The 24,920-nt window shown below is 48.3% G+C and overlaps 1 protein-coding gene across 1 annotated transcript; it reads right to left on the bottom strand.

The window, feature by feature from the left end:
- Positions 1 to 187: 187 nt before the first annotated feature.
- On the bottom strand, positions 188 to 22,968 carry zswim8 (zinc finger, SWIM-type containing 8). The gene is made up of 26 exons (XM_061039365.1): positions 21,335 to 22,968; positions 18,972 to 19,125; positions 18,033 to 18,127; positions 17,790 to 17,962; positions 17,161 to 17,268; positions 17,000 to 17,081; positions 16,529 to 16,649; positions 14,578 to 14,779; positions 14,325 to 14,500; positions 12,883 to 14,242; positions 12,515 to 12,646; positions 12,227 to 12,406; positions 10,271 to 10,454; positions 9,857 to 9,955; positions 9,633 to 9,757; positions 8,980 to 9,274; positions 8,662 to 8,814; positions 7,501 to 7,723; positions 6,954 to 7,243; positions 6,640 to 6,863; positions 6,061 to 6,558; positions 5,382 to 5,559; positions 5,138 to 5,296; positions 2,531 to 2,650; positions 1,904 to 2,082; positions 188 to 1,650 (listed from the first exon to the last, which is right to left on the bottom strand). Exons 1-26 carry the CDS (start codon positions 21,510 to 21,512, stop codon positions 1,447 to 1,449), a joined length of 5,892 nt encoding a protein of 1,963 aa, XP_060895348.1. The 5' UTR covers positions 21,513 to 22,968; the 3' UTR covers positions 188 to 1,446.
- Positions 22,969 to 24,920: the final 1,952 nt, after the last annotated feature.

Raw genomic sequence — 24,920 nt, 5'->3', positions numbered from 1 at the left:
TGGTGGTGTAAATGGTGTATCTCTGCTCGTTTATTTACTTTGATTAAATTAATCTGTGTTCTTTCTTTGAAATCTTTTCATAATACTGCTCAGGTGTTACCATGGTGATCGACCCCCTCATAGTCCTCAGAGTTACCATGGTAACCGATCTTTTGGATGAGATGGGACAGAGGACTCGGACGCGTCAGTGTTTTAACGTCTTTATTAAGTAAACTCTACACTTTAGTATTGCTCAGATTTTTTTTATTCTTTTCAATCACATAGAACTTTTAATGGAGCTACACTTTAAAGAATACAAAAATATCACACAACTTTTTTCTACACGCCTTCACCTGCAAGGTCACACCTTCACCTGTGACGTCCAATCAGAGTCCAGAACCACTGAGCTGCCAGGATGGATGGAGCGTTGACGTGTTGATAACAGCACCATGGTCTAAAACAACTCCGGGGGGGGGGGGGCTATGACTGTGAAACAAGTACAGACCAAGACCAGGACCAGGTGTGAACTCACCCTCCAGACTTCAAATTCAGGAGTGAGAACGGATCCAGCGGCCCCTCGGTTAGACCCTCCTCTCCTGAACCAGGAAGAAACAGGAACTTGTTGTGACTGAAGATCTTCTTCACTTCCTGTTTGAAGGTTTTCAATCCTCATGTCGTCTCAAAACCAGAAATCAAACTCTGAAACTATTTCGTTACAGGCGTGTTACCATGGCAACACAAATCAAAGTCCTACACACCCGATGTTGAGTTATTTATTTTGAATGATTAAACTCCTGCATGCTGACCACACGTTGTCAACGTGCAGGAGTTCACACAAACTCTCTTCATGTTCTTCTTCAGGAGGTCGAAAACCTGATCATGGTCACCTGCAGTCTGGTCCAGATCCAGATCCAACTGAAGGAGTCTGATCCAGGTGGTGTTCACTGAGTCCTAGATCCTGAGGGGCCGGCTGGTCTGGGATTTTTAGGTTGAAATGTAAAGACGGATCCCAAAAACAACAACAATATCCCCCCCTCCTCCTCCTCCTCCTCCTCCTCCTCCTCCTCTTCCTCCTCCTCCTCCTCCTCTTCTTCCTCATCCTCCTCTTCCTCCTCCTCCTCCTCCTCTTCTTCTTCCTCCTCTTCCTCTTCCTCTTCAGGTTCTTTAGTATCAAAAGGTCAAACCAAAAACAGGAGGTCCTCAAATGTTGGGGATGGGGTGACAAGGAAGGAGACTAGGGAAGAATGGAGGTCACAGCCCCCTCCCCACACACACACACTAGTCCACAGACATACTGAACAAAAGGGGGCGGGGTCTGATTGTACTTCCTGTGTGCGATCTAAAATCAAGGATCCTGATAGATCTTGAGTGTATGGGGTAGAAACAGTCTTGGAGCCCCTCCCCCTGCCCCTTTGATGTTACTTGCAGTGAGAAGCCCCTCCCCTCTGGGAGAGAAGCCCCACCCCCTCAGGGAGAGAAGGTGGCCATCTCCAGGCTGATCCTCTGCCACAGCTCCTTGGTCTGCTTCCCTCTCTTCAGGTTCTGCAGGACGTCGTTAAACTGCATCATTCCCACCGGCGTCAGACAGAACGCCCCCCGGGCGCTGCGGATGATGTTCACAAAGTCGTCGTAGTCTGCAGGCGTCAAGTGAATCAGTCGATGGTGTATGTACTGAGGGGGGAGGAGACAGGGGGGGGGAGAGAGAGAGAGAGAGAGCATGTAGTTGAATCTGCTGACTGTCACATGGTTCTGATTTATCACAAACTGGCTGATCTCCCCTCCAGAGACCGTCCCAGGCCAGGTGAGAGACGATCGTGTTCTGTTACCACGCCAACATCACTGTTCTCACCTGGTTCCTCTGACAGCCTCACCTGTCCCTGCATGTCGGGATATCTGATACCTGTGTGTAGAAGCGTTTTGTTACCTGCAGGTAGGCCTGCTGGCAGCGCTGCACCAGCTGGTGGAAAGCAGGTGTTCTCAGGTGGGCGTGGATGTGGGCGGGGTTTAGCCTCTGCAGAGCCTCCATGATGATCTCCTGCAGGACGAACGGACTCAGGACGCCTTTAGCTGCTCCCACACAGAACTGATACACATAGTTCACTCCTGAGGAGAGGACACAAGGACAGAGGACACAGGATACAAGGAAAGAGAGAGGACAGAGGACACAACGAAAGAGAGAGGACAGAGGACACAAGGACAGAGAGGGGACAGAGGACACAAGGACAGAGAGGACACAAGGACAGAGAGAGGACAGAGGACACAGGATACAAGGAACGAGAGAGGACAGAGGACACAGGATACAAGGAACGAGAGAGGACAGAGGACACAGGATACAAGGAACAAGAGAGGACAGAGGACAGAGAGAGGACACAAGCAGAGAGAGGACACAAGGACAGAGAGAGGACAGAGGACACAAGGACAGAGGATACAAGGAACGAGAGAGGACAGAGGACACAAGGACAGAGGACACAGATGTTTTACAAACATGACGTTTAAAGTTGTATAAACTGAATAATAACTGAATCTTCCATCGAGTCCTGTCTTGTCTCACCGAGTCGTGCAGCGAGCCCCAGTAGCCACTTGACATCCTCGGTGTAGGGGGGGCTCCTGGAAAAGTTGTTTGGATGATCGTTGTGAGCTCGTCTGCCCAACATCTCCAGAGCAAGCATGCCTACACACACACACGTTTTTATACACTTTACTACACACTGTTATACACACACATATTTACTTTGAGCTGATTTATGCACCCAGGCTTAGAGTTACACACTAACACAGTTCTACATGTACTGTGTGTAGTTCAGGTACTGTGTGTAGTTCAGGTACTGTGGGTAGTTCAGGTACTGTGGGTAGTTCAGGTACTGTGTGTAGTTAAGGTACTGTGGGTGGTTCAGGTACTGTGTGTAGTTCAGGTACTGTGTGTAGTTCAGGTACTGTGGGTGGTTCAGGTACTGTGTGTAGTTCAGGTACTGTGTGTAGTTCAGGTACTGTGGGTGGTTCAGGTATTATGTGTAGTTCAGGTACTGTGTGTGGTTCAGGTACTGTGTGTAGTTCAGGTACTGTGGGTAGTTCAGGTACTGTGTGTAGTTCAGGTACTGTGTGTGGTTCAGGTACTGTGTGTAGTACTGTGTGTAGTTCAGGTACTGTGTGTAGTTCAGGTACTGTGGGTGGTTCAGGTACTGTGTGTGGTTCAGGTACTGTGTGTAGTTCAGGTACTGTGTGTGGTTCAGGTACTGTGTGTAGTTCAGGTACTGTGTGTGGTTCAGGTACTGTGTGTGGTTCAGGTACTGTGTGTGGTTCAGGTACTGTGTGTAGTTCAGGTACTGTGTGTAGTACTGTGTGTGGTTCAGGTACTGTGTGTAGTTCAGGTACTGTGTGTGGTTCAGGTACTGTGGGTAGTTCAGGTACTGTGTGTAGTTCAGGTACTGTGTGTAGTTCAGGTACTATGTGTAGTTCAGGTACTGTGTGTGGTTCAGGTACTGTGTGTGGTTCAGGTACTGTGTGTGGTTCAGGTACTGTGTGTGGTTCAGGTACTGTGTGTAGTTCAGGTACTGTGTGTGGTTCAGGTACTGTGTGTAGTACTGTGTGTATTTCAGGTACTGTGTGTAGTTCAGGTACTGTGGGTGGTTCAGGTACTATGTGTGGTTCAGGTACTGTGTGTAGTTCAGGTACTGTGTGTGGTTCAGGTACTGTGTGTAGTTCAGGTACTGTGTGTAGTACTGTGTGTGGTTCAGGTACTGTGTGTAGTTCAGGTACTGTGTGTGGTTCAGGTACTGTGGGTAGTTCAGGTACTGTGGGTAGTTCAGGTACTGTGTGTAGTTCAGGTACTGTGTGTAGTTCAGGTACTATGTGTGGTTCAGGTACTGTGTGTGGTTCAGGTACTGTGTGTAGTTCAGGTACTGTGTGTGGTTCAGGTACTGTGTGTAGTACTGTGTGTGGTTCAGGTACTGTGTGTGGTTCAGGTACTGTGTGTAGTTCAGGTACTGTGTGTAGTTCAGGTTCAGGTACTGTGGGTAGTTCAGGTACTATGTGTAGTTCAGGTACTGTGTGTAGTTCAGGTACTATGTGTAGTTCAGGTACTGTGTGTGGTTCAGGTACTGTGGGTGGTTCAGGTACTGTGTGTAGTTCAGGTACTGTGTGTAGTTCAGGTACTGTGGGTAGTTCAGGTACTATGTGTAGTTCAGGTACTGTGTGTGGTTCAAGTACTGTGTGTAGTACTGTGTGTGGTTCAGGTACTGTGTGTGGTTCAGGTACTGTGTGTAGTTCAGGTACTGTGTGTAGTTCAGGTACTGTGTGTGGTTCAGGTACTGTGTGTAGTTCAGGTACTGTGTGTAGTTCAGGTTCAGGTACTGTGGGTAGTTCAGGTACTATGTGTAGTTCAGGTACTGTGTGTGGTTCAGGTACTGTGGGTAGTTCAGGTACTGTGTGTAGTTCAGGTACTGTGGGTAGTTCAGGTACTGTGTGTAGTTCAGGTACTGTGTGTAGTACTGTGTGTGGTTCAGGTACTGTGTGTGGTTCAGGTACTGTGTGTGGTTCAGGTACTGTGGGTAGTTCAGGTACTGTGTGTAGTTCAGGTACTGTGTGTGGTTCAGGTACTGTGGGTAGTTCAGGTACTATGTGTGGTTCAGGTACTGTGTGTAGTTCAGGTACTGTGTTTGTTTCATGTACTGTGTGTGGTTCAGGTACTGTGGGTAGTTCAGGTACTGTGTGTGGTTCAGGTACTGTGTGTAGTTCAGGTACTGTGTGTGGTTCAGGTACTGTGTGTGGTTCAGGTACTGTGTGTGGTTCAGGTACTGTGTGTAGTTCAGGTACTGTGGGTGGTTCAGGTACTGTGTGTGGTTCAGGTACTGTGGGTAGTTCAGGTACTGTGGGTAGTTCAGGTACTGTGGGTGGTTCAGGTACTGTGGGTGGTTCAGGTACTGTGTGTGGTTCAGGTACTGCGGGTAGTTCAGGTACTGTGGGTAGTTCAGGTACTGTGTGTGGTTCAGGTACTGTGTGTGGTTCAGGTACTGTGGGTGGTTCAGGTACTGTGTGTGGTTCAGGTACTGTGTGTGGTTCAGGTACTGTGGGTAATTCAGGTACTGTGTGTGGTTCAGGTACTGTGTGTGGTTTAGGTACTGTGGGTGGTTCAGGTACTGTGTGTGGTTCAGGTACTCACCGACTCTGTATGCAGAGTGCAGGTAGTGCAGGCCCTGCTGGCTGATTGGCTGGCTGTGCTGGTCGTCCTCTGATGGGAACGCCGTGCTGACCAATGGGGCGGGTTGAGAGGAGAGCGAGGGCAGGGCCTGGAGGGCGGGACCAGAGTGCACGCTGCCCACTGAGGGGACATGTCATCATATTATGAACCTTTATAAAGGTGAGACAGCATAAAGTATATATCACACATGGAGTTTCATGCTGACCTGCCACAGTGGTGCTGAGCGGCAGCCCAGTCTCCGTGTGATACGGGTGGACGGCGATCTGCGTCATGGACGGGACAGGGACACCGGGGAACGTCACGGCTGTGGCTGCGAGGGGGGGCTGAGGACCTGCAGCCACCGAGAATGGATACTGAGCCCCAATGAAGGCCGGGTGCATCCCCTGTTCACAGGAAGGAGTTTAATAAAGGTTACTAAACAATATGACAAAAGATAAGCTGATTAAACTGTTCTTCAGATCAGCTGATTAAACTCTTCTTCAGATCAGCTGATTAAACTGTTCCTCAGATAAGCTGATTAAACTGTTCTTCAGATCAGCTGATTAAACTCTTCTTCAGATCAGCTGATTAAACTCTTCAGATCAGCTGATTAAACTGTTCTTCAGATCAGCTGATTAAACTCTTCTTCAGATCAGCTGATTAAACTCTTCTTCAGATCAGCTGATTAAACTGTTCTTCAGATCAGCTGATTAAACTCTTCTTCAGATCAGCTGATTAAACTCTTCTTCAGATCAGCTGATTAAACTGTTCTTCAGATCAGCTGATTAAACTCTTCCTCAGATCAGAGTGAAAACAGAAACTAGTTTTCTGGCTTCTCTCTAAAAAAAAAAAAGGAAATTAATAAATAACAAATTTCCCATAATCCCGAGTGTTTGAGCTCTGACCTGAGGGTAGGCAGCCCCCGACACGGGGAAGACGGCGGGGCGGGGGACGTGCTGCAGCGGGTGTCCCAGGTACTGGGGGGTGCAGACGGTGGGGAGGTGGGCCTGGATGGTGGTGTAGGGGTGGAGGCCCGCGCTGTGGGGGTGGGCCAAGGCCTGAACAGGGAGGGGGTGAGACTGATAGATGGTGGACCCCACCGAGATGACGGGGACGACTGCCGCCGCAGTTACCGACGCCGTCACTGTCGCCAACCCCCCTGATTCCATGTTGGCCCCCACTTCGATGACCCCACAGCTGGACTCCACGGGTCTCCTGCCTGGGCCCCCATTGGCCCCGCAGCGTCCGGATGTCTCCCTCTGCTGACCCGAGCCCCCTCCCATCGACTGCTCATACAGCCAGTACCACTGATGGGCCACCTCAAACAGGACCTCAGGGTAGACTCCGCCCCCTTTGGCCGCCTCCTCCACTGCCATGCACGCCTTCTCCAGCATCAGGTTGTCCTGCAGGGTGATGGAAAAGTTCATTAAGATTAAACCCACTGGTTCCTTTTCCAGCAGCTTTAAGAGCTAACATCCTGGTACCTGCTCCTTGCACTGCACAAGCGCCCTCTGGATCTCGTTGGGGTTCAGGGCGTGGGCGTGGGGCAGGCAGCTGAGGGCGAGCTCAGCAGCTGCCCGTACCATGTTGGGGTCTCTGGCTCGGGACGCTCGGTCGGCAAGAGACGCCACCTCAGGGGGGGTCAGGTGACCATCCCAACACTCCACCAGGATGTTAAGAGCCGCACTGCCAATTTCCATGGCCTGACCTGAGACAGGAAGTGAGTCAGAGGACACAGGTAATACAGAACTGACCACCAACCCCCCCCCCCCCCCCCCCAATTCAGCCCCCACCTCACCTGTGATCCACGACACGTGGGAAGAGTACGTCCGGCTCAGCCAGTTGGGGGACACAAAGTTATGGAGTCCGAGTGCGTACAGTCCAATCTCGAAGGCGCACAGGTGCAGGTTCCTGTGCGGCCCCTGGTGACCCCCGCTGGCTGACGGCTGAGTGAAGATGGACGTGGACGAGTTCCCGCCTGCTTTGATCAGAACCGTCTTCGCCAGCTCAAAGTAAAAATGAGCCGCAGCCTCAGACGGTTGGTTAGGCACGTGGGGGGCGTGGCACTCAGGACGGCGCCCCTTATATCTGAAGACACAAAGATGTGAGACGAGAAGAAAAATCTTCAGACAAAGAAAGACAAGAAGAGCTAAGGTGTTTATATTCCTCAGGACAAACACTGAGAGGAGGAACTGCAGCTGTAAACATGGACATTTTAACATAGAGCTCTATGGGGACTGACTCACTGCAGGAGACAGACTCTAGTGGACACTGGAGGAACTGCAGCTGTAAAGTTGGACATTTTATCAGCAGGAGTTGCTGATGATGTTAGTCAACATGTTTACCTGCTGGTGTCAGTGCTCTTGGCTCTGGCTCCGCCCCCTGCCCTACGAGAGCCACTGGAGGAGGAGGAGCCCAGGGAATCAGACGACGAGCTGCTGATGCTGTCACTGTCTTGGCCCCGCCCCCATGATGTAGCTGCCCAGCCTCCCCTGAGTGGGCGGCGACTGAGGGTGGGGGAGCTGTCCGAGGTCGTCTCTGGAGCGCTGCTGTCGATGCTCGCCATACCTGAACACATGACACATCAGCTGTTCACAATGTTCACGTCACAGTCAGGTGTACAGTCTGAAATAATCTAGCAGGTTTCTGATTTGATATGATTCTAGTAAAAATTAAACAATATCAATACCTGTTTGTTACCATGGCAACAAAAAACTAAGTCCTGCACACCTGACATCGTATAAATTATTCATCAAAGGTTGCAGACAAACTTTGCAACCTGTCTAAACTGTACAACAACATTGGCACTGTTTCCTGTCCGTTACTCTGCTGCTCTGACTTCCTGTCCAGAAGGAAATGTAGTCAGAAATGTATAATGTGTTCATTCATCTCGTTCACACCTGTCTAATGAAACAGGTGAAGTTCTTAAAAGCTTCTGTACTTTTTGATGCTCAATCACTACAATCACTACAATTCTACAATTCACTCTGCAGACTCTTTTATCCAAAGCGACGTACATCAGAGAGTAAGAACAACACAAGCAAGGATCTAGAAAAAAGGGAACAATGTCAGTAAGAGCAAACGATCAGCTTTGAGTCTGATTGGACACACAGGTGCTGACAGGAAGTGACCAGAGGCAAAGCACAACATTGAGGGCAGTTCTTGAGAGCTCTAATCAGTGCACTCCAAGCACTGACCCTTGAGGTACCCCTGTGGATAAGCTGTGCACTTTAGACACTTCTCCCTTCCACGACACTCTAAAGGATCGCCCAGAGAGGTAGGACACGAACCAGCAGAGGGCAGATCCTGAGATGTTCAGAGAGCGTGGATAGGAGGATTTGATGGTTGACTGTGTCAAAGGCAGCAGACAGGTCTAGCAGTAATAGAACTGAGGACTGACCCGCAGCTCTGGCAGCTCGTAGCGATTCTGTTACTGACAGTAGTGCAGTTTCAGTAGAGTGGCAGGAACTCAGGTTAGGATAAATATATGACTGTGTTATTCTCACCTGTGTGTTTCTTCTTCTGACGGACAGGTGAGCCCCAGCAGCGCTGACTGGAGCCACAGCGAGCTCCCAAAGCCAGCCGACTGGGAACTGTGGTTTCCAGTTTGAACGGAGCTGTTTCAGTCTGCTGCTCAGTGGGCGGAGCTCCATCTGATACTGCAGAGAGAGGACAGAAACAGGAGGTATCACTCTGTCTGAGAATCCCTGACAGAACACGTTTATACGAGGTTGACTTTGTGTAAATTTGGTTTTATTCTTCTGATTATTATTAAGATATCATGATCTGTAGTTTAAATGATCCAGTGTGTGTGTGCGTCTCACCTGTCTCTCCAGTTGAACTGGTCTGTCCTGGGTTCAGGTCTTGGTGAGAGACCTCCTCTCCAGTCAGAGTCGCAGCAGAGGAGGAGGAGGTGGCAGCTACAGGGGCGGCAGAGGAGGAGGTGGGGGCGTGTTTAGAGACCCCCCCTGTGGCCCCGCCTACCCCGCCGTGGCTGCTAGTGTTGTTGTGTTTGGACGGGCTGCGCTGACTTCCTGTAGCAGGTTTACTCGAGTAAAAAGAGCTCAGAGTCTGAGGTTTGTGAGTCTGACTCTCCCGGTCCAACAGTTTGTCCAGGATCTGGGGGGGGGGTGTACAAAGTGTTTATTTTAATCAAAGAAAATGTTTTTGAGGATGTGTGCGTGTATATCTTCTTCTTCTGTTTGATGTTTGTCTGTTTAACTTGCACATAGGTCTCTTCATGGAAAAACATTAAACCCTGACATCACAGGAAGACATTGATCAATGTGATGACATCACAGGAAGTCATTGATCAGAGTTGTGACATCACAGGAAGACATTGATCAATGTGATGACATCACAGGAAGTCATTGATCAGAGTTGTGACATCACAGGAAGTCATTGATCAGAGTTGTGACATCACAGGAAGACATTGATCAATGTGATGACATCACAGGAAGTCTCTGTTTTGTGTTACCTTCTTTAGTTTGCTCTGGTCATCCTTGTAGGTGATCATCAGAGCCAGTGCCAGGTCACCTTTCACCCTCCGAGTCCCCTCACACAGCAGAGGATGCTCCGCCTCACTCACCGTGGTCTTCATACCTGTACACACACACACACACACACACACAAGTATAGGTGAGACAGACAAACAAACACTCACACACACACAGGTACAGGTGAGACAAACACACAATGTACCAAGAGCAGCGACGGCGGCCTCGAAGCCCAGCTCCTCGTCACCCGGCATCTCGTTGTTGCGGTTGCGGCTCGGTGGACGGGAGCCCGTTGGGGACACGACTGCACAAACAATATGGAGAAAAGTCAAAGAGATGTTAATTTGTAAAGTTTAAATGTTTTATATTTCAAGTCGCAGATAAACTCCTCACAAGCAACATCTGTGTTTTAACATTTCCACGACGTCTCAGATATTCTGACTCATCGTACACCTCATCAGTTTGTCTCTAAGACTTTCTGCTGTGTTCACTCTGCGCTGCCCCCTGCTGTTCATGTGCAGACTGCAGCTTGTATCAGTGTTTGTGAGGATGTGCACAGCGTGTGGGTAAAAGCCTGAACTGGACCTGTACAGGTGAATGCCACAGACTCGGTGCTTACCTGGGGTGCACAGCACGTCAAAGATGAAGCTTGCTAACATGAGCGGCAGCACAGGTCTGTAATCACAGAAGTTTCCGTCTCTGAGCTGCTCTGCTCGCTCTCTGATGGCGGACATCTCCACCAATCCCAGAGGGATCTTCTTCAGTAGAGACACCACCTCTGACTCCTGATAGGCCAGTTTCACCTGAACCACAAAGAGAGAGACAGAGGGTAAGAGTGCTTACACATAAATATATATAATGTAAAATATAATATATATATAATGTATATTTATACACATGAGGACGAAATTATTAGCCCCCCTATGGTAAGTATTTCCCAAGTGCTATTAAACAGAGCAAATAACACAGCTTTTTCAAACATCCAAGTTTTATTTTGGATGCTTACATTATTTTACTTTGCACACAGAAACAAAATTATTTCACAAAAACCAAAAACTACCAGGGTCAAAAATATTAGCCCCCTTAAGAACTGACCTTTTTCTTGAGCCATAGCACAAACCACAGTTGTGCAATGATGTGCTTTAACTTTGTAATGCTCAAAGCTTGTAAAATCAAGTTAAAATTGAGGGTTATCTCCCAATTTACACACAGTCAGTAAGGGTTTGAGCTGTCACTTGAGAAAGCATCATGCCAAAAACAACAGAAATCAGTTTAGACTTGAGAAAAAGAATTGTTGATGCTCACAAAGCAGGAGAAGGATATACAAAGTTATCACAGCGTTTCCAAGTGTCAAGAACTGGAGTGAGAAGTATCATCAAGAAATTCAAAGAGAGCCACACAGTACAGAACAAGCCTGGCAGAGGTAGGAAGCGAAAGATTTCAAAGACTCTGGAAAGAAAACTAGTGAGAGATGTGTCTAAAGACCCCAGAACAACTGCCAAGACACTAGTGAATGACTTAGCCAAGTCGGGAATTGTAGTCTCAAAGAAGACAGTCACTAGAGCTCTGCACAGGAATGGACTGCGAGGTTGCAGACCAAGAAAAACTCCACTTCTGCAGAAGAGACACCTTCAAGTCAGACTGAAGTATGCTAAGGACAACCTGGAGAAATATTATGCATCCTTTGGTCAGATGAGACGAAATTAGAGCTCTTTGGCCATAGAGACATTGCTTATGTTTGGAGAAAGAAGGGAGAGGCGTATAACCCAAAGAACACGGTCCCCACAGTGAAACACGGTGGTGGGAGTATTATGCTGTGGGGATGTTTCAGTGCGTCTGGAACTGGGAATCTCGTCAAAGTGGAAGGAATCATGAAGAAAGAAGGATATGTGAAGATTTTGAAAGAAAACCTCAAGCAGTCAGCAGCAAAACTGGGTCTGGGTCGTCGCTTTGTCTTCCAACACGACAACGACCCAAAGCATACGTCACTCCTGGTGAAGAACTACCTCCAGAAGACCAAAGTGAACATTATTGACTGGCCTGCACAAAGCCCTGACTTGAATCCCATTGAAAATCTGTGGGGTGAACTGAAGACCAAGGTCCATGCCAGAAGGCCATCAAATCTGGAGGAGCTTGAGAGATTTGCCAAAGAAGAATGGGCTGGGATTCCTCAGGAGACGTGTCAGAGACTTGTTGAAAACTACAACAAACGACTGCAGGCTGTTATCCAGCAAAAAGGATACACAATTGACTATTAGCATCAGGGGGGCTAATAATTTTGACCCTGGTAGTTTTTGGTTTTTGTGAAATAATTTAGTTTCTGTGTGCAAAGTAAAATAATGTAAGCATCCAAAATAAAACTTGGATGTTTGAAAAACCTGTGTTAAAAATTATTTGCTCTGTTTAATAGCACTTGGGAAATACTTTGAAAAAAATGAAATTTTCATGGGGGGGCTAATAATTTCATCCTCATCTGTATATATAATGTATATTTATATATATAATGTAAAATATAATATATATTTATATATATAATGTAAAATATAATGTATATTTATATTAAACAGAGGCGCACCTCCAGGGCCTTAGTGGAGGCCGGCGGTCTCTGCAGCTCCAGGGAGAACATGCCGGTGCTGAAGGCCAGGTTGTGGAGCTCCAGTCTCTCACTGAGGACGGTCAGCAGGAAGGCGGCTTTAGTCAACGTGTTGGTGGCAACCTGAGTCTGACGACTGGTCGACACTTTGCTCTTCTTCCCCTGAACACAAACACACATTTACTCCGATGTTAGGACTGAATAATAAAATATCAAGATCAGGTAATATTATTATAGAATCATGAAATATAAGAACAGGTGTGTCTGTACCTTTGTCTGCGGCTGCTCAACCTTCAGGTCAGGGGGGTTTGCTAACAAATCTTTGGCCAGATCCACAGCTAGCCGACAGGCCTCATTACTGTAACCATGAGCATGGAGGGCCTCAGCACACGCAAACAGCACCTACACACACACACACACACACACACACACACACACACACACACACACACACACACACACACACACACACACACACACACACACACACACACACACACACACACACACACACACACACACACACACACACACACACACACACACACACACACACACACAAAAATAAGTTATGTTAATCTGGAGGGCATATCGAATGGTCTTAGATCCAACCCTGTAAGCTCCTCCTCCTCCATTACCTCCATGCGTCCCTCCTGCTCCAGCGGTTTGATCCCTGCGAAGATGTCTGGCTCCTCCTCCTGGTGGTTTTCAGCCAGTTGTCTGTCTGCTCCTTCTTCTGAGGCAGCGCTCAGGTAGTACGCTTGATAGTCGTCTTCACCCACAGCTCCTCCTCCTGCTGCAGCCCCTCCTCCTGCTGCAGCCCCTCCTGCTGCAGGTTCTCCTCCTGCTGCTGCAGGTCCTTCTCCTGCTCCTCCTGCTGCTGCAGGTCCTTCTCCTGCTCCTCCTCCTGCTGCAGGTCCTTCTCCTGCTCCTCCTCCTGCTGCAGCACCTCCTCCTGCTGCAGGTCCTGCCTCCCTGCAGCCCTGCGGGGGCTTGGCGGGGGTTTTGGTTGAAGCGGTTCTTGCTGGCTGGTTCCCTGCAGCAGAATCTACTTCTTCTTCTCTGTTCTGGACCGTGTCAGCCTGCAGCTCAGCCTGTAGCTCCGCCTCCTTCTCAGCAGAGTCCAGCACAGTGTCTTTAGGGGGTAGTTGGGGGGGTGGAGGATCTGCAGCGGACACGAGGCTCACGCGCTTTGCTTCGAACATTTTGCTACCCCCGCTGTATTTACGAGAGTCTCGGAGCAGCGGGCTGGGGGAGGGCAGCATCTCGGGGGGCGGGGGCAGGAACTCGAAGGTGTTGCTCGCCTCAGCACCCAGAGCCAGACTGCAGCCGTCGTCCAGGCTGAGCTCAGCGAGGTCGGGCTCCAGAGAACTGTCCTCGCTGCTCGTCCTCCGCTTAGTGCTGGCGTGTTTCCCCCCCCCTCCCCCCCCTGCTCCTGTTCCAACCACTGACCCCCCCTTCCCTCCTCCCTGAGTCATCTTTAGCTTCCCCCCTGAGGAGGAGCCGGGCCCTTTGTACATGCACTTCCCTCCTCCGTCCTCCAGGGACAGAGATACACTGCCACTCAGCCGAACCAGCACCCCCCCCCCTCCGCTGACAGACAGACCCTTCCTCTTGGTCAGGATGGTCTCTTTGGGACGCACGGCCACTTCCTGCTGGGAGGAGTGAACGCTTCCTCTTCCCTTGAAATCAGCTCCTCCCTCTCCTCTGGCTCCTCCCCCTCCATCTGACGTGTCCCCGCCCCCTCCTGCAGCAGCTCTGGCTCCTCTCTGTAGCTGCACTGCTCTGGACCAGCAGAAGGTGGCGCTCTTCTTGTCAGCGCTGCAGTAGGTGATGCCCTCCAGCGGGTAGGCCGCCTCCCAGTTAAAGTAGCAGGACTCCACGGCGGGTTTAAACCCCTGGAACAGTTTGTCCAGAGACTTCCTGTGCTGCCCTCGCTTTACGATCTCAATGACCTTCAGGTGCCACTGCTTCAGCTGCCCCGCCAGCTCGAGGCGCCTGAGAGAGACGAGGACACACAGGTGACGTTTAGTGAAGGTTAGGGAACAAAGGTCACATGACTTAATGCTCTGTGTCTGACCTGCAGGGACTCATGGTGGGGTCCAGGACCGCCAGCCTCCACAGCACCACCATCTCATCACACATGCTCGCACACGCGTGAGCCGCCACCTCTGATTGGCCGTTACTGCGCCCGGTGTGTCCACTGGCACTGCTATGAGACGCTGACGTCCGAACGCTGTACCACCAGCTGATGATCTGAACACACACACACACATGTTAAGACGTTCACCTGAGGAGCGTTGTGACATCACTGATCCCAGGTGAGGACTCACCTGTTCGTAGGTGAGGCACTGCTCGGTGAGGATCTCGAGCAGCGGGGCGGCGTTGCTGTCTCGTCTCTTGAACATCTCTCTAACAATGGACAGAAGGTTCCAGATGCCTTCAGGCTCTCGTCCCCTAAGAGGTCGCAGAAGACACGCCCACTCAGCTGCAGCAGGCGGCTCGGTGGACGACAGGTACATGGAGTTTACGTCGCTGTGGAGAGAACATGACGTTAACTGTGAACGTGTTACAGAGCGTCGTGTTGTGAAGGAGTGTGTACCTGAAGACGACAGGTGAGTCTGTTACAGAGCGTCATGTTGTGAAGGAGTGTGTACCTGAAGACGACAGGTGAGTGTGTAACAGAGCGTCGTGCTGTGAAGGAGTGTGTACCTGAAGACGACAGGTGAGTGTGTTACAGAGCGTCGTGTTGTGAAGGAGTGTGTACCTGAAGACGACAGGTGAGTGTGTTACAGAGCGTCGTGTTGTGAAGGAGTGTGTACCTGAAGACGACAGGTGAGTGTGTTACAGAGCGTCGTGTTGTGAAGGAGTGTGTACCTGAAGACGACAGGTGAGTGTGTTACAGAGCGTCGTGTTGTGAAGGAGTGTGTACCTGAAGACGACAGGTGAGTGTGTTACAGAGCGTCGTGTTGTGAAGGAGTGTGTACCTGAAGACGACAGGTGAGTGTGTTACAGAGCGTCGTGTTGTGAAGGAGTGTGTACCTGAAGACAACAGGTGAGTGTGTTACAGAGCGTCGTGCTGTGAAGGAGTGTGTACCTGAAGACGACAGGTGAGTGTGTAACAGAGCGTCGTGCTGTGAAGGAGTGTGTACCTGAAGACGACAGGTGAGTGTGTTACAGAGCGTCGTCCTGTGAAGGAGTGTGTACCTGAAGACGACAGGTGAGTGTGTTACAGAGCGTCGTGTTGTGAAGGAGTGTGTACCTGAAGACGACAGGTGAGTGTCTTACAGAGCGTCGTGTTGTGAAGGAGTGTGTACCTGAAGACGACAGGTGAGTGTCTTACAGAGCGTCGTGTTGTGAAGGAGTGTGTACCTGAAGGAGTGTGTACCTGAAGACGACAGGTGAGTGTGTAACAGAGCGTCGTGCTGTGAAGGAGTGTGTACCTGAAGACGACAGGTGAGTGTGTTACAGAGCGTCGTGTTGTGAAGGAGTGTGTACCTGAAGACGACAGGTGAGTGTGTAACAGAGCGTCGTGCTGTGAAGGAGTGTGTACCTGAAGACGACAGGTGAGTGTGTTACAGAGCGTCGTGCTGTGAAGGAGTGTGTACCTGAAGACGACAGGTGAGTGTGTTACAGAGCGTCGTGTTGTGAAGGAGTGTGTACCTGAAGACGACAGGTGAGTGTGTTACAGAGCGTCGTGTTGTGAAGGAGTGTGTACCTGAAGACAACAGGTGAGTGTGTTACAGAGCGTCGTGCTGTGAAGGAGTGTGTACCTGAAGACGACAGGTGAGTGTGTAACAGAGCGTCGTGCTGTGAAGGAGTGTGTACCTGAAGACGACAGGTGAGTGTGTTACAGAGCGTCGTCCTGTGAAGGAGTGTGTACCTGAAGACGACAGGTGAGTGTGTTACAGAGCGTCGTGTTGTGAAGGAGTGTGTACCTGAAGACGACAGGTGAGTGTCTTACAGAGCGTCGTGTTGTGAAGGAGTGTGTACCTGAAGACGACAGGTGAGTGTCTTACAGAGCGTCGTGTTGTGAAGGAGTGTGTACCTGAAGGAGTGTGTACCTGAAGACGACAGGTGAGTGTGTAACAGAGCGTCGTGCTGTGAAGGAGTGTGTACCTGAAGACGACAGGTGAGTGTGTTACAGAGCGTCGTGTTGTGAAGGAGTGTGTACCTGAAGACGACAGGTGAGTGTGTAACAGAGCGTCGTGCTGTGAAGGAGTGTGTACCTGAAGACGACAGGTGAGTGTGTTACAGAGCGTCGTGCTGTGAAGGAGTGTGTACCTGAAGACGACAGGTGAGGGCCCACAGAACTTGTGCAGGGTCTTTTTGATGTTGTCGCTGAGGGTTGACTCATCCAGGTACCAGGTGCTCTGATCAGACGCTGAGGGGCCAGCTGTAGGGTCTACACACACACACACACACACACACACACACACACACACACACACACACACACACACACACACACACACACACACACACACACACACACACACACACACACACACACACACACACACACACACACACACACACACACACACACACACACACACACACACACACACACACACACACACACACACACACACACACACACACACACACACACTAATCAAAGCGGGCATGGAGCTCTTAATGTTGCTGAAAATCTGAAAACGATCTCCTCTGAAGTTTCCTCTGTGTCTCACACACACACACACACACACACACACACACACACTAACAGTAAGTCTCTCTCAGGTGTTTTACCTGGCGCTCCACACACGGTGTTGATGGCCGTGGACTGCGAGGACAGCAGCTCGTCCAGCAGACGCTGAGCTGTGGGCAGAATCTACACAAACACACACAATCAACAACACACGCTGATGTTTATTACACAAATTTATTTATTGATCACCTGAACGAGTTACCTGCTGAGGAAGCTCACTGATCAGGTACTGAGCAAACTTCTGCAGCTGATCCCTCTGCAGCCGAGACAGAGACTCAGAGACCGGAGCCCGGAGACACACCGCCGACGCCTACACACACACACACGCACACTATAGTTTAAGTCTAGATTCAGACCACATGTACAGGATCCGCTGGTCTGACAACAGAAATGTTTTTTGTTTGTGTTTTCAAACATTCGGCGTTCAGCCGACAACATTTCACAACAACAGTCGTAAACAACGATCACGCCAGGCCAGAAGATGGTGGTGTGGGTTACACATGCATGCTCACATACGATCAGGTGTGAACACACAAACATGACTAACACCCCAATCAGCTGTGGTTGTTACTCCAAGTGACCCGGAAACTAAAAGAGAGAATTTAGGGCGCGGTCACACTGGCAGTCCGTACCGTGCCCAAGCACGCTTCAACCCTAAAGTCCAGTTTGTTTGGCCAGTGTGACCGCTCCGTGCCGTGCTCAGGCACGGTACACTTCATGCACGAGCACGCGGGTATTGGTCGTCTTATCTTTGGTTATTGCAATAAAAGATGGAGGCGCCCACAGTGAAGGAGTCTGTGAATCTGTGTGACCGTCAGCGTCTTTACTCACATTATGGATCCTGAAGAGACACAATGCCACCACATGGGCGCACCACTTAGCCCCCGCCCCACACGTGCAGCTACAGGAAGTGATGCGACAGCGATCAAACATGACCGCCACGTTGTACGCTCCTTTAGACTGACCAGCCTGACTCGACACGACCGTCGCACTCAGGTGGAAACCTGAGAAAGAGAAAGTTATTTAGTGACATATCGAGAGTATAACGTGTTTCTGTGTTAGACGACGACTGACCGATCTGAAGAGGATCTTTGACCGCTCGGATCCTGTACAGCTGCTCGCCACGCTGGAACTCATCTGGACTCCCGTTAGCCAGACAGGAATACAACCTGAGAGAGAGACAGGTAGAGAGAGAGAGAGACAGGTAGAGAGAGAGAGAGAGACAGAGAGAGACAGAGAGACAGGTAGAGAGAGAGAGAGAGAGACAGGTAGAGAGACAGGTAGAGATAGAGAGAGAGACAGAGAGAGAGAGACAGGTAGAGAGAGTGAAAGAGAGACAGGTAGAGAGACAGAGAGAGAGGTAGAGAGAGAGAGAGAGACAGGTAGAGAGAGCGAAAGAGAGACAGGTAGAGAGAGAGAGACAGAGACAGAGAGAGAGACAGAGAGAGAGAGAGAGAGCAGGTAGAGAGAGCGAAAGAGAGACAGGTAGAGAGAGAGAGAGAGAGAGAGAGAGAGAGAGAGAGAGAGAGACAGAGAGAGACAGGTAAAGAGAGAGAGAGAGAGACAGAGAGAGACAGAGACAGGTGGAGAGAGAGACAGAGAGAGAGAGAGAGAGACAGGTAGAGAGAGCGAAAGAGAGACAGGTAGAGAGAGAGAGAGAGAGAGAGAGAGAGAGAGAGAGAGACAGAGAGAGACAGGTAAAGAGAGAGAGAGAGAGAGACAGAGAGAGACAGAGACAGGTGGAGAGAGAGACAGAGAGACAGGTAGAGAGAGAGAGACAGAAACAGAGAGAGACAAGTAGAGAGAGAGACAGAGAGAGAGAGACAGGTAGAGAGAGAGAGAGACACAGGTAGAGGTAGAGAGAGAGAGAGACAGAGAGAGAGAGAGAGACAGAGAGACAGAGACAGAGACAGGTAGAGACAGGTAGAGAGAGAGAGAGAGAGAGAGAGAGGTAGATCAAACTACCTGACAGAAAGGACACTACCTGATGTCCTTATGTTTAATTTGTCTCACCTGATGTCCTCCTCATTCTCGGGGAAACTCCAGTAGGCGATGCGGAGCTGCAGCTGTTCTGGGACAGGAGGATACACTTTCTCCACCACCTCAAATGGGATATGAAACGCCACCTGCTTTGCTGACAGTTCCACCAGAGGGATGACCTGACCATCTGAGGAAGAAGAAGAGGAGAAGGAGGAGCAGCAGGAGGAGGAGGAGCAGGAGGAAGAAGAAGAGGAGAAGGAGGAGCAGGAGGAAGAAGAAGAGGAGAAGGAGGAGCAGGAGGAAGAAGAAGAGGAGCAGGAAGAAGACGAAGAGGAGAAGGAGGAGCAGGAGGAAGAAGAAGAGGAGAAGGAGGAGCAGGAGGAGGAAGAAGAGGAGCAGGAAGAAGACGAAGAGGAGAAGGAGGAGCAGGAGGAGGAGGAGGTAGAAGAGGAGGAGAAGGAGGAGGAAGAAGACGAAGAGGAGAAGGAGGAGCAGGAGGAGGAGGAGGTAGAAGAGGAGGAGAAGGAGGAGCAGGAGGAGGAGGAGCAGGAAGAAGAAGAGAAGGAGGAGCAGTGAGTTAATGATCAGTCAGTTTACAGAGTTTATAGTTTCAATTTTCTGATTTCAAAGCGAGTTTCTCCTCTCGTGTTTATAACTTCAACATGTTAATCATAAACTGTGCCCGAATGATCTACACCATTATCAGTCACAATCACAATCACAATCTTTCTCTCTGTGCATGCTGCTGTGTACAGCACGTGATATACTGTCACTGTGTGTGCACACACCAACACATAAGGTTGTCAAGTTGTATCCTTTATTGATGTGTTAAATTATATAATATGTTTGTTTTAATTGAAAGTATCAAAAAGGTCAAAAAACTACATGCAGGAAAACTCATGAACACTGTCTAAATTGCATGAAAACATTTCAATATACCCCCACAACTTGTCAATTCAAAACAATAAATTGGTCAATATTAGGGCCAAGGACTTCTATTTAAGTAGCCATGGTAACAAACAGGTGAAAGGATTTTTACTAGAATCGTATAAACATTTAAAATTCTGGTATTGTGACCCATTGACACACTAACACAGTCTGACAGTGAACAGTGAAGTGCTACAGACACAGACAGAGGGGGATTCTGGGTAGTAACAGAGTCTATGCTGCCAGCCCGATTGGCTGCTGCAGGCGAGGGACAGAAAACTGTCAACCAATCAGCTTTCAGCTCAGAGGGAGGTCACTACAACAGCTGTTTCTTTGTATGAGGAAGATCACACACACACACACACACACACACACACACACACACACACACACACACACACACACACACACACACACACAGGATAATTAATGTAGTGTTTGAATTGGTTTTGGTCCTTCAGTTTAACCCCTCACACACTGTGTTATACATGTTGTGTAGTCAGCAGTGTGTGAATGTATCCTTCAGTTTAACCCTTCACACACTGTGTTATACATGTTGTGTAGTCAGGAGTGTGTGAATGTATCCTTCAGTTTAACCCTTCACACACTGTGTGTTATACATGTTGTGTAGTCAGCAGTGTGTGAATGTTATCTTTCAGTTTAACCCCTCACACACTGTGTTATACATGTTGTGTAGTCAGCAGTGTGTGAATGTTATCCTTCAGTTGAACCCCTCACACACTGTGTTATACATGTTGTGTAGTCAGGAGTGTGTGAATGTATCCTTCAGTTGAACCCCTCACACACTGTGTTATACATGTTGTGTAGTCAGGAGTGTGTGAATGTATCCTTCAGTTTAACCCCTCACACACTGTGTTATACATGTTGTGTAGTCAGCAGTGTGTGAATGTTATCCTTCAGTTTAACCCCTCACACACTGTGATAAACATGTTGTGTAGTCAGCAGTGTGTGAATGTTATCCTTCAGTTTAACCCCTCACACACTGTGTTATACATGTTGTGTAGTCAGGAGTGTGTGAATGTTATCCTTCAGTTTAACCCCTCACACAGTGTTATACATGTTGTGTAGACAGGAGTGTGTGAATGTTATCCTTCAGTGTAACCCCTCACACACTGTGTAGTACATGTTGTGTCGTCAGGAGTGTGTGAATGTATCCTTCAGTTTAACCCCTCACACACTGTGTGTTATACATGTTGTGTAGTCAGCAGTGTGTGAATGTATCCTTCAGTTTAACCCCTCACACACTGTGTTATACATGTTGTGTAGTCAGCAGTGTGTGAATGTATCCTTCAGTTTAACCCCTCACACACTGTGTGTTATACATGTTGTGTAGTCAGCAGTGTGTGAATGTATCCTTCAGTTTAACCCCTCACACACTGTGTGTTATACATGTTGTGTAGTCAGCAGTGTGTGAATATGAACAGTAATGTGAGTTTTCATTGTCTGACCTTTTATCTTGACTGTAGGGGAATTTGGTCCCGCAGATTGCTTCCTCCAGCCCCTCCAATTCTGACACAGACTCTCAGCCTCAGAGATAAAGGAGCACAGCGAGTCCTCCTCAAACCGGTCCGAGTCTTCGAAGGAGAACCTCTCCCCGTCCTCCCACTCGGCGAACATCAGTTCCATCACATCCACCGTTTACCGGCTCACAGCCCCGGGACCAGCCTGTCTGAACCTGTATGAGAGTCCTGCAAACAGATACTGACAGTCCAGGGGAACAGATCCTGACAGTCCTGCAAACAGATCCTGACAGTCCGGGGGAACAGATCCTGACAGTCCTGCGGAACAGATCCTGACAGTCCTGCAAACAGATCCTGACAGTCCGGGGGAACAGATCCTGACAGTCCGGGGGAACAGATCCTGACAGTCCGGGGGAACAGAAGGGGTGAGTCCAGACTGAGGGGGGGAGGGGCGGCCACAGGAGAGGCTTCCTGCTGGGCCTCACAGCTCCATACTACACTGTGAACACACTTAGACCATGAATAATATAAGTTTATAAAAGTAGGTCCTGTGCAGAACCAGCTCTCAGACTGTTTCAGAAACTAAATGAAGTAATCGATCAAAGAGTACATCCTGACCTGTAGCTCAATGCTAACACTCAGGAGCTAATGCTCAGAAACTTTAATATAATTAAACTAAACAAATAATAACGTGTGTATGTTAAAACGTGTGTGTATTAAACGAGTGTGTGTTTGTTTCTGTGTGTGTGTGTGTGTGTGTGTGTGTGACACTGCTGACGGATTTACTCTCCAATACAATTTTCAGACTTCACGGCTAGCTAGCGTTAGCATGATGATGCTAATCCTCCTCGAAGAGTTGATTTATTTATGACACCATATCTAAAACTATTCGACGCCCTGAAGACACAGTTCTATTTGGTTTCTCTGTTGTTTTGTGATTAATAAACTAGTTAATGTCATTAAGCTGAGACGATTACACATAAACAGCTAGCTGTTAGCTGGAAGGCTAATTTTGCTAATAAACTTATGAAGACGGACATAAACTGTCAACGGCTGCAGGTTAATGATCTGAGGTTAGAGTTGGTTAATAATTATCATCACCCAAACAGACTGGCTAAACTGGGATTATCGTCGCTCCTTTTTAATACATTAATCTAAAGTTACGTGCTAGCAGCACAGAGCTAACGGGCTAACTGCAGCTAGCTCGAGTAGCGGTTTGTTTACATGAAGCATTGATCGGGACTACAGACCAAACAAACAGGACTACAGACCGATCAATAACAGTTATATCCCGGGTCTTTCTCACAAGCTGACAAAGTCCTCCTGATGATATTAATCCGCAGCAGGCTCACTGTTTTCTTTGTATCAGAGTGAAGCCTCTGTCCGTGGCTCAGAGATCGTTTATTCCTCCGTCATAAACTGTGAAGACTCCTTTAATCTTCATCTTCTTCATCTCTCTCTCTCTCTCTCTCTCTCTCGCTCTCTCTCTCGCTCTCTCTCTCTCTCTCTCTCTCTCTCTCTCGCTCCCCGACTGTCCTCGGTCTCTTCTCCGAACCTCTCCGAGATCCTGTCGGTATGTCTCCGTGTCTCCGTCCGGGCTGAGAGTCAGTCTGCCGGGGGAAGATGGCTCACATTCAGCAGCTCCTCCTCCATCAGCTGATCTCAGCATCCGGCTGACAGCGCCACCCAGAGAGCACATTTACATACCGAGGCTGTATAAAGTATATGTACTGTTTATATTCAGGAGTAAAATATATACTGTGTGTGGAAACATATTTAAAGTTATACTGAGTATATCAACAGGACTTTATATTGACTGTGACATAGTATATATCTAAAGATGCAACCAGAGAGTCATATATATATATATATATATATATATATATATAAATATAACTGGTGCTCTTTCCCTGTGTCCTGGTTTTTTAGATAAAAAATAGTAATAAATTGTAGACAATACATTTCTAAATGTGGAATGTTACAGTTTGAAATGAACACTAACTCCTACAACTGAACAAAGGTAACATTCATATTTTATTCACCTAAATTAATGAGCAAAAAGAAAATGTTTGCTGCTGAGGAAGAACAGAAGGATCATCTGATGATTAGGATTTATCCTAAGGTCCTGGACACACACACACACACACACACACACACACACACACACACACACACACACACACACATATACAGTAGTCAACAGGTGAACAAAAGGCTGTCTATGTATTGTAAATGTTTCATCGCTATAACCCTGTCACTGTATGACTATATACCTGTATCACTGTGTGACTGTATCACTGTGTCACTGTATCACTGTGTGACTGAGTGACTGTGTGACTGTATCACTGTGTGACTATATCACTGTGTGACTGTGTGACTATAACTGTGTGACTGTATCACTGTGTAACTGTAACTGTGTGACTGTATACCTGTATCACTGTGTGACTGTATACCTATATCACTGTGTGACTGTATATCTGTATCACTGTGTGACTGTATATCTGTGTGACTGTATACCTGTATCACTGTGTGACTGTATACCTGTATCACTGTGTGACTGTATATCTGTATCACTGTGTGACTGTATATCTGTGTGACTGTATACCTGTATCACTGTGTGACTGTATACCTGTATCACTGTGTGACTGTATATCTGTATCACTGTGTGACTGTATACCTGAATCACTGTGTGACTGTATAGCTGTGTGACTGTATCACTGTGTGACTGTGTGACTATAACTGTGTGACTGTATCACTGTGTGACTGTATCACTGTGTGACTGTATACCTGTATCACTGTGTGACTATCACTGTGTGACTGTGTGACTATAACTGTGTGACTGTATCACTGTGTGACTGTAACTGTGTGACTGTATCACTGTGTGACTGTGTGACTATAACTGTGTGACTGTATCACTGTGTGACTGTAACTGTGTGACTGTATATCTGTGTGACTGTATCACTGTGTGACTGTAACTGTGTGACTGTATATCTATGTGACTGTATCACTGTGTGACTGTATATCTGTGTGACTGTATCACTGTGTGACTGTAACTGTGTGACTGTGACTGTGTGACTGTATCACTGTGTGACTGTATATCTGTGTGACTGTATCACTGTGTGACTATAACTGTGTGACTGTATCACTGTGTGACTGTAACTGTGTGACTGTATATCTGTGTGACTGTATATCTGTGTGACTGTAACTGTGACTGCATATCTGTGTGACTGTATCACTGTGTGACTGTATACCTGTGTGACTGTATCACTGTGTGACTGTAACTGTGTGACTGTATATCTGTGTGACTGTATCACTGTGTGACTGTAACTGTGTGACTGTATATCTATGTGACTGTATCACTGTGTGACTGTATATCTGTGTGACTGTATCACTGTGACTGTATACGTGTGTGACTGTATATCTGTGTGACTGTATAACTGTGTGACTGTATCACTGTGTTACTGTATATCTGTGTGGCTGTATCACTGTGTGACTGTATCACTGTGTGACTGTGTGACTGTATCACTGTGTGACTGTATCACTGTGTGACTGTAACTGTGTGACTGTATCACTG

This window comes from Labrus mixtus, chromosome 6 (assembly GCF_963584025.1).
Source record: "Labrus mixtus chromosome 6, fLabMix1.1, whole genome shotgun sequence".
NCBI classification, from domain to species: domain Eukaryota; kingdom Metazoa; phylum Chordata; class Actinopteri; order Labriformes; family Labridae; genus Labrus; species Labrus mixtus.
The sequence above is the reverse complement of the archived record's forward strand: the minus strand, read 5'-3'. Positions and strand labels throughout refer to the sequence as shown.

Bases quoted from the DNA above. Each gene is read 5' to 3' on its own strand.
- zswim8 (XM_061039365.1), bottom strand. From the start codon at position 21,512: ATGGAACTGATGTTCGCCGAGTGGGAGGACGGGGAGAGGTTCTCCTTC. The intron at 17,269-17,789 runs GTGAGTAAAGAC...GTGTGTGTGTAG, and splicing joins GTCTCTTCAGGATCCATAAT to GCGTCGGCGGTGTGTCTCCG. The intron at 9,956-10,270 runs GTAAGCACCGAG...TTGTTTGTGCAG, and splicing joins TGACGTGCTGTGCACCCCAG to TCGTGTCCCCAACGGGCTCC.